This window comes from Hakea prostrata, chromosome 1 (genome assembly GCF_041222555.1).
Source record: "Hakea prostrata isolate BN-2017 chromosome 1, UWA_Hpros_2, whole genome shotgun sequence".
Lineage (NCBI taxonomy): Eukaryota > Viridiplantae > Streptophyta > Magnoliopsida > Proteales > Proteaceae > Hakea > Hakea prostrata.
Genome location: NC_142600.1, coordinates 70,467,511 through 70,476,529, shown reverse-complemented (window position 1 = coordinate 70,476,529; position 9,019 = coordinate 70,467,511). Strand labels below are relative to the sequence as shown.

Genomic DNA, 9,019 nt, shown 5'->3' with positions numbered 1-9,019 from the left:
ATCTGATCTATGATACTACTGTGCAGTGGTTCCTAATTGAACTACTCTTACATTAAAATTTAAAAGGACAGGGGTAAAGTTGGAAGCCAGAGATTTAGGAGACCAAAATTAAAAGAAAAATAGAGATGAAAATCTGCAACTTTCCTAATAACAACAGCCCGCAATACAGTTTTTTATACTTCAAGAAAGGAATAGAGAACAAGAAGGAGATAACCATGATAAATCGCAAAAAAGGAAAAGAGAACATCAATGGAGCAACATCAGTAGCAACAACAAACAAATAAAGGTCAGTGAGTGGTCTACATGGCTGCAGCCAATACCAACTGCAGCGCGCAACAGGTGCAAGAACATGTAAATAGAGAATGTCAAACCAGCAGAAGCAAATCGTTGATTCAATCAGTTTGGGTTTTCAGCAATAGAAGGAAAAGCCATCTCAAGAGTGATGGAATTTAATATTTCAACAAAGTCCATCTCATTGAAGCAGTGACAATCCCAGTTACACACCTTCACTCTATTGTCATTATTCTAAAAACAGTTTAGTTCCAAAGATCCAATCTTATTCCAAGGTAGAGACATGATATCAAACCTTGTCAAATGCATCATCCTTCTTCCAGTCTATTTTCTCATCAACTTTTTCCCATCAGATCCTAAGACAAATTTAGAGCAAATGCCAAACAGAAACTAAAGGAAGTCAACATTTCATTTGCCCCACACAAAGATCACCTCAATTTCATTAAGATTTATGTCAGGAGTTTGGGGATCCTATGCAGCTCTATTGTTGTGTGTTACAAGTTTTTATCCGGACGCAGAACAGGTAGACCATTTTTTATGATCAACAGCTTGGATTTAGGTACTGGGTATAGAAATCCAAACATTTAATTATCCCATGTAGGTTCTCCAGAACCAGTCTTCAACATGTGCAGTGCTTTGGCCAAAATTATAAGGAGAAAAAAGAACTGAATTTGCTTAAACCATACATTGGCTTAAGCTATATGAAAGACTGTCACATTAGCTGTCTTCAACATGTGCAGTGCACGTACCCAGCCCCTGCACCTTGGCACTAGGCATGCAAAATGAACATAGTACCTCCATACATGATCACATAATATTCTCTCACCAAAAGCCAAAAACTAAAAACCAAAACAAAAGGAATGAAATAAATACACAAAGTGCAGAAAATATACAATGAAATCCAAATAAGAAAATATACAGGGAATTTATAGCATATACAGGGTAATATATCTTGCCAAATATGCTTCCAATCAAGAATGCTTGACTTCTAGAATTGGAAACCACATAAAACCATGTGGAAAGATATTGGTTGACTCTTGTAATTAGAATCCAAAGATATGATTGAAATCATATGGACACAATGCTAAGAAGTATTTTGATTGCAAAATTCTGCATTCGGTTGTTTTCATTGTTCTCACTAAACGCCTTAAGATGTTACTAAGATTATTACCAACCCCAATCTTCTCTTGCAGACTGGACCTCAATTTCTTGGGTTTACTTCTTTGGTTTTTTCCCATTTTTTGGGGGTAATAAGCATTTCATTTCAAACCAGTGGGAGAAGCCAATGGGCCAAAACAAAGTTCAAGTACCCAAGGAAACTGGCCAAACTTACATTCCTGTCAAGGCAAGGGCCTTCCAGTAATCAGCTACATGGTTGCATTCTTAGGAACACACCAGAAATTACAAGTTATAAACGTAGAAGCTAAGAACTGGATGTCTTCAATAACCTCTCTCACCTCATAAGACACTGGGGAGTTGTTGTTCAGCATGTTAGTCACTGCTTTGACAATCAGATCCTTTTTTCTTTTTTCTTTTTTCTAATCAAATAAATAATAATATTAGGCTCTCCAAAGAAATATTGCTAGAGGCATGGAGAGAGATCTCGCGAGAGATCTCGTTTTTTCACATAAACGAGACGAGATGGAGGTCGAGAGCAGAGAGTTGGGATATTTTGCTCGAGATCCCGCCATATCTCGCCTTGGATATCGCTGGAACTCTCAATTTTTGCCATTTCTTGTGGATTTCAGCTGGATTTTCACTTGCAACTACTCTTAGCACATCTACCACATCGAAGGAAGATCAATCATTCTTTGTTTGTCTTATGAACTTATGATTTAATGACTGATATAGAACTTCTAATGTTTGTATTATTTTATTATTCTATTCTTGAAAATTGAGATTGTGATACTCATATGGATGGAATTTTGATAACATTTAGGACTTGATGCATATGATACACTTGCTTTTCATTTATATGCCTTAAAGGTTCTATATTACATATTGTATAACATTGCATTCCCTAATCCTACAACATTTTGGTTTCACGCTATGGGTAGACTTAGAAATCATACATTTTGGTTGATTTCCAATTCAATTGTTTAAGTAAAGCAGAAAACATGAAAAAACATACAGCATAATTCAAGGCAGAAGTGGGAAAACAAGATGAGTTAGAAACTTATAATGAAGAATCACATACTTAAAACATGAAGTAACAGAAACAACGCCTCTTTTCTGTTGGATGGTCCTCTCCTTTTGCAAAAGAAAACCGCTCCATTGCAGGATCTCCACGCCTGTTCCATTGCAGGATCTCCACGCTCGTGCAGGCGCTTTCTTCCATATTGAATCCCTTATTGGATTATTGCCTAAATTATGAGCCAAAAGCTACCCAAAAGGTACGTTTTTCAACAGTGAAGACAAAGATAAACTTGAATGAGAAATTGATATTGGTGGCACTGCTGCAATAGCATGCAGATGGAATCTAGAAAACCATGAAGGATGCAGAACCATTATTATATTCAAACAACATCCAGTCTAGGAATGGCCTCACTCATTTGTTGTCATGATCTACCGTTGTTGGTTCAATGGCAGAGTCTCCAACCAAACCTGCCTCTGTTTGGAAAAGATGGTCTGTGATTTTATAGTGTCAGGTTAATTTTCAAATAAGATTATATAGGAGTATGGATTCAACAATGAAATATGATCAACTCAGTTGCTTTAACTGAAATTCACCAATGGAAGTCCACTAACCTCAGTTGCTATGCCGACTTATTCCAAGTCAATCACCAAAGCTTAAAATTGATTACAAATATATTGAACAAAATATAATCTATAGCGAACCCTTACATATCTTAGATAAACTGCCTTGATGCATGATCTATTTGACAAGGAATGAAGAAAATCACTGCATCAAAGTTAAAAAAATGTCAAAAGCTGCATCTTCTTGAGTAATTAGGCATCAACTCTTCAGTCAGTGGCTTATATGCAAGGCAGACATAGGTTACACAGATTAATGCAACCAAGTGATACCACTCATCGAATTGATCATAAGCAATCATTGCTCTCTGATAGCAGGACTTTCAACAAATGCAATGTCGGTTTTGTGTCCACTAGGGATGGAAACTCTCAAAACCCAAGGTCTTTGGGAGAGAGAATTTCTAAAGAAGTCAAGAAACAGAGATGGGTTTTAGGAAGAAGGATTTGTAGGATTGGAAAGGCCATCACTACCAAAGAGCTAAGAAACTAATAAACCAAATGGGGGATACCATAGAGATTGTTGATACGAAATCCTACTCGTCCTTCCCTGTCAAGTACCTGCAAAATACGTGCTCGACCTTGGGGGGTCGAGGTACGTCTCCGACGAGCAAGTCAGTGCCAATGATATGATCTCAACTACTCAATAAAGAATTCAAGTAATTGATCCCATAGAATATAAATACTTACTTTTGTATGCTAGCTTGTGGTGTTTATATAGTGTAAAATAACAAAGTTAGATTCGGAGTCTAACTACGGAAGAGTTATTTACCTGTCTTACTCTTCTAGATAATTGATAAATAGTAGAAGACTACTTTGATTGAGTTTCCTTGACAGATGGTTGGACTGACCCTAGACCAGATGGTCGGACCAAGTTATAAAAACTAATAGTCGGACTGTATAAACCTAAGAGTTAGACCGGCCAGGAAAAAATGACGGTAGGGCGCTATTCGATGAAGAAAACACACACTTTAGGAAAGTGGTTCAGGTAGCTCAGCGGGTTAGAGCTAGTCATTAACATAGATTAATGGCACAGAACTAACCAATAATCAGAGGAAATTGATAGACCCTAAACTATTGCAAGGTCAAGAACAAGATCAAGAACAAGGACAACTAGATCGGTAGACATACCTATTCTTTCAACCATCACTTGGGAGCCACCTTAGGGATTGAGATGTTTCAACTTTCAACAACGGTGCTGCAACTGACTGCCTTCAACTGAGAGTGATTCTTCCACTTCTGCTCTACCGTTTCACTATTTTGCTCTGAAAATAGGTTTCTGAAACAAGCGTTAGCTTTAGAGGATGAGAGAGAGAAACGTCTAAGCCATCAGAGGAGGCAGAGAGAGAAACCCTTAAGTGGGAAGACTAAAAGTATTTTCACTACGGGAGTGCTTACTATGGAAGCCCTTTACACTACAGAAGAATTGATTACCGTAGAGAACTCCATCTAAGACGACAGCAATCTCAGTTTCCGTCATCTCTTTTCTTTTTTATCTACGGGCAAATGAGGTTGTAGCTGTTTAGCGATTTATGCCTACAGCAGGCATGATTTTTGTAGGCATAAATCTTTTTCCCTATGGCAAAAGCGGCTTCCGTAGATAAAAGTTGTAGCCTTATTCTCTTTTCTGGTAGTGAACAGGCCCCAATCAAGGGTAGAAACAAAAAAGCTTTATCTCAATTAAATGCAGTTGGCTACATAGATCCTTTCAAGCAAAGAGGGAAAAATGGAAAATGAAGAAATTGAAAACGAGTGAAAAATGAAAGTCAAGGTGAAAGTAAAAGGAACAACAAATGCCCAAGAAAACAGGAAAATCTCAGCTATATGGTGTCGACAATCTGGATACTCCTGAAAAAAGATATATCCGGAGGCCCGAATACCAGATGATCATGTTTCTTATTATGTTTTCGGAGCAGATCCTCAAAGCAGTTCAAAAAAATGCGAAAGATAGCTAAGTAGCCTAAGTTGCATTTCATCTTGGTAATTTGGAAGTGCAAAAGACCTGACTAGCAGGGTATGGGGAAAGGAAACAATCACCTGAGGATAAGAGAGGCAGGAGGAAAACAAGAGGCAGACAGAAGAGAACGTGATGCCATCCGTAGTAAACTTTCATAGCCATCAAGCTCTCCATGACTCTGCTGCCTCAGAAACCATCAGCAGGTCCAAAAACTAGGCAGCACAGCAAATGCATAATCCTGCTCTAACTGCAACAGATGATCATCCTCAACCTTGGCTAACAAATCAATGCTCAAAAATGAGAAGAAACTTCACAAACTCAAACCAAAATCTATAACCCTGCCTTTCTAATCACTACTCAAATGTATGCATTTCAATGGTTTATACTCATTCCTTAAGGATTGAGAACTTTTTGTAAGCTAGTAAGAGAGAGGATACTTTCCACGTTGGACGCATTCATCCCAAGCCATCAAGGCTTCAGATTTGTCCCTACCAATAAGGAGAGTTTGCAGAAATGCAATAGTATCCAAACTTTTGTTTTCCAAAATTCTCTTTGATATCTTTCTGTTTCTCTGACAGAACTGATTCAAGATCTACTTGTCCCAGCAGTTCATTTTCATCTTGATTCTCCAATTCAAGAGATCTTTCTATTAGATTATATAAAAAGATCCTAGTTTTCCAATATTTGCATACTGAACTACCAAATTCAAAATTCATCCTACAATTATTCTTGGCCTGGACAGGTTTTATTAGTTTTTATTTACATAGAAAAGATTGACCTAAACAACTGTTATAGACAACATTAGAGTCTTAGTGATACCATCTGTGTTCACATGCATCTTATGTCTGTGCCTGTAAGAAATAAATTAGTCTTCACTATCCACTTCAACAATAAAAGTATCTTAAACGACAACACTAACCATCATGCTATAGATAAAAAATGTGTAAATGCTAATCCGAGTAAAGTTCAGTTTCATTCTTGTATTTACTAAACAGCTAAAGGTACCAGAGAAATTCCTATGAATCAAATACACAAGGAAACTGGAAGGGAGGTTATGACTAGACTTACGCCAAGCATACAAATCTCATCCTTCAACCTAATAAACCCACTATACCAATTGGATATTAATTCTATAATGTCTTTCAGGAAAACACAAGGAACAATATAAAGGATGATAAAATGATTCTAAAATTCCAAGACTATCTTAACAATAAGGTAATAAATGAATATGAACCACATATTCCTTATTCATTTCCATGAGAGAGCAAGACTCATCAAGGAACTAAAATTTGCAGATTTCAGTTGGTTTTAAGTTGTGTTGAAGTGAAGTTGTGTTAACAAAAGACACCAAGAAAACATTGTTTCTCATTGCACTGGCATATGGGGAACAAAGAAAAGGTTGTCGTTGCATGGTTGACCTCATTCATGACAAAAAATGTGATAGAAACCTGACCATGGTACATAATCAACAAGATATTGAATGAAAAAACATTAAGAAGAATTTGATGCAACATCATCATCGCTGGAGTCCAGCTTCCACCAAGGTGTAGGCTTCTCTTTCAGTTCAGAGTCATCAATTTTGTCAACCAAAATATCTTCATTGCTCATACCCTCACTCTCATCTTCAGAGTTGGCAAGCTTAGGCTCATTATCACTGGAGTCCAGCTTCCACCAAGGTTTGCGCTTCTCTTTCAGCTCAGAATCATCATTTTTGTCAACAACAAGAGCTTCATTGTTCATAAACTCACTCTCGACTTCAGAGTTGTCAAAGTTAACCACTTTTTTCTCCAATTCAGACCTATATGTCCATTCAAGTCTCTTTAAGACCTCACGGTCCTTCCAACGTCCTACAACTGATACAGCCTCCTTCTTTGCCTTCCCCAAGATGACTTCATTCCACGAAAATGCAGAATCCGAGCATCTTTTAAGAGCCCCATCATTATTATCACCAACTACTACAGTCTTGAGACACCTATGTCTTGCTTCCCTCAGAACATCAACAAAATCAGAATCATCTGATACAAGGACTAAACATTCAAACAACTTGTGATCCATCATGTCCACTATATGATTTCTCAATGCATTATCTGCTGCTTGGGGTTTATTTGACACAGTTTGAACCCAAAACCCTGCCCTCTTCAATTCATCTGCTAGACCATAACCAACCTTTGGGGTTAAAATATCCCTAGCAGAATTCTTATACTTCTCCATCTTCATTGAAAACTTCGCTACCAACTTCACCCTCCTTTTGCCCTTAGCTGATTCCACCTGACTCAACCGCTTCACCTGTTCCCGTTCATGAATTTGCTTGAAGTGATTAACAAGTTTCTCATGAACATAGAATTTTCTCCCGCAAACTCGACATACATAAGGTTCAGCAGGTTTAACCAATCCTTTTTTCTCCAATTGATCCAGTGTCTTCCTCTCTTTCCTCTTCTCTCTGACCACAGGAGGAACATAACTAAAAGCATGGTGATTGGCATAGGCCACCATTGATCGAACAACACCAAATGCAGAAGCGGCAGTCTTCAGTTTAACAGCCGCATGATAGGGAGGCAACGAGTTAGGTGGCTTATTGTCCAAGTCCCAGAAAATTGCAACATTGTCTCTAGCTAATTTTGGCACCATTGAAGAGGAAGAATAAGCAGAGGCATGATACCCAAAACCCGATGTGGATCCACAATGAAACAATCTAGTCGAGGCAACAACTGGGAACTGACTAGATGAACTTACAGGGACTATCGAGGAGAAAATTATGCGGAATTTGATAAACCCAACCATACCCAGATTCTTATTTCCTCTTCCCTCTTTCTCAAATCAACAAATATGCAGAAAAGATACATTTGAAGAGTGAAAATGATAATTCATGATTCACCATGTTCACAGCAACTGCCGCCTGCTCTGAGGCTTATTGATATTCACCAACGCGAGATCCAGAAACAGAATTTATGGAGGGAAGAAAACAAGGAATTCGTTCGTCTTTAATTAGAGAAGAGAGAAGCAGAAAAGGTATTTGGCTGACCTTTAACGTATAGAAAAACGGTGGTGCTGCGGCTGATGATGACTCATCTCAGAGAGAGCTGTTTTTGTTCGAAACATTTTCCAAAACGAAGCCTTTTGATTGATTCCTGCGCCTAACAGAGAAACCTTTACCTTTTGAAACCCAGAAATGCAATTTTAGCGAAGAGAGTACAGAACACAGGCGAAGCTTCTTCTTCTTCAGTCCGAATATGATTTGTTGGTACGCGGTGTGTGGAGGATGGAGGTGTACCCTAGCTTCTATCCGGGGCCCACCAATCGGGCGGCTAGGATTGATTTGATGAGGACGGACGCCACATGTAAGCAACTCATAAGTCCACAGCATAGTTCATCATCGTCATCGTCCGTGAAAATGCATGTTCATGAAATTAGGTTAGGAGGCGTTTGGTTCCGCAATTCCCTGGAATCTAATTCCAGGGAATCATGAGTCCAACAAAAAAACGCGTTTGGTTTAAAAATGAGTCCGATTCTAAGGGGATCATGAATCAGCTCGGATCCACGTTTTTGCCTAAAAAATGAAATCCACTGGAAACCACCTCTTGAGGTGGTTTCCAAATAGACTCATCATTTTGAAGCGGGGGTATAAATAACATCGACTCACTTTCAGAATCACTTTTGTCGTGAAAGGATCCTCAACACCTCTTCTTCTCTGCTAGGGCTTCCGTTCCGTCATCGTCATCATCGAGCAGGTTGTTGATCTCCAGCTTCGAGGTCTCAAATTTGATCAACACCTCTTCGTCTCTGGTAGGACTTCCGTTCCGTCATCGTCATCGTCGTCTCTGCTAGGGCTTCGGTTCCGTCATCGTCATCGTCGTCTCTGCTAGGGCTTTGGTTCAGTCATCGTCATCGTCATCGTCGAGCAGCCAACTTGCCTGGATCATCATTTCCGGGTCTCCTTTTTCAAGTTATTCTGATTGAAGAGAGTATAGTACCCAGTTGTTTGGATCATTTTCATTTTCATTTTCATCGCTTTTCCTGTTG

General features: G+C 38.7%; 1 protein-coding gene across 1 annotated transcript; it reads right to left on the bottom strand.

Annotated features, from left to right (window-relative positions):
• Positions 1-4,525: 4,525 nt before the first annotated feature.
• LOC149029699 (zinc finger (C2H2 type) family protein) lies at positions 4,526-8,396 on the bottom strand. Its single transcript, XM_089142024.1, has one exon. The coding sequence runs from the start codon at positions 7,778-7,780 to the stop codon at positions 6,491-6,493; it is 1,290 nt and encodes a 429-aa protein (XP_088998150.1). The 5' UTR covers positions 7,781-8,396; the 3' UTR covers positions 4,526-6,490.
• Positions 8,397-9,019: the final 623 nt, after the last annotated feature.

What these genes read in the sequence shown, in the direction of transcription:
- LOC149029699 (XM_089142024.1), bottom strand. Translation starts at nt 7,780, where the DNA reads ATGGTTGGGTTTATCAAATTCCGCATAATTTTCTCCTCGATAGTCCCT.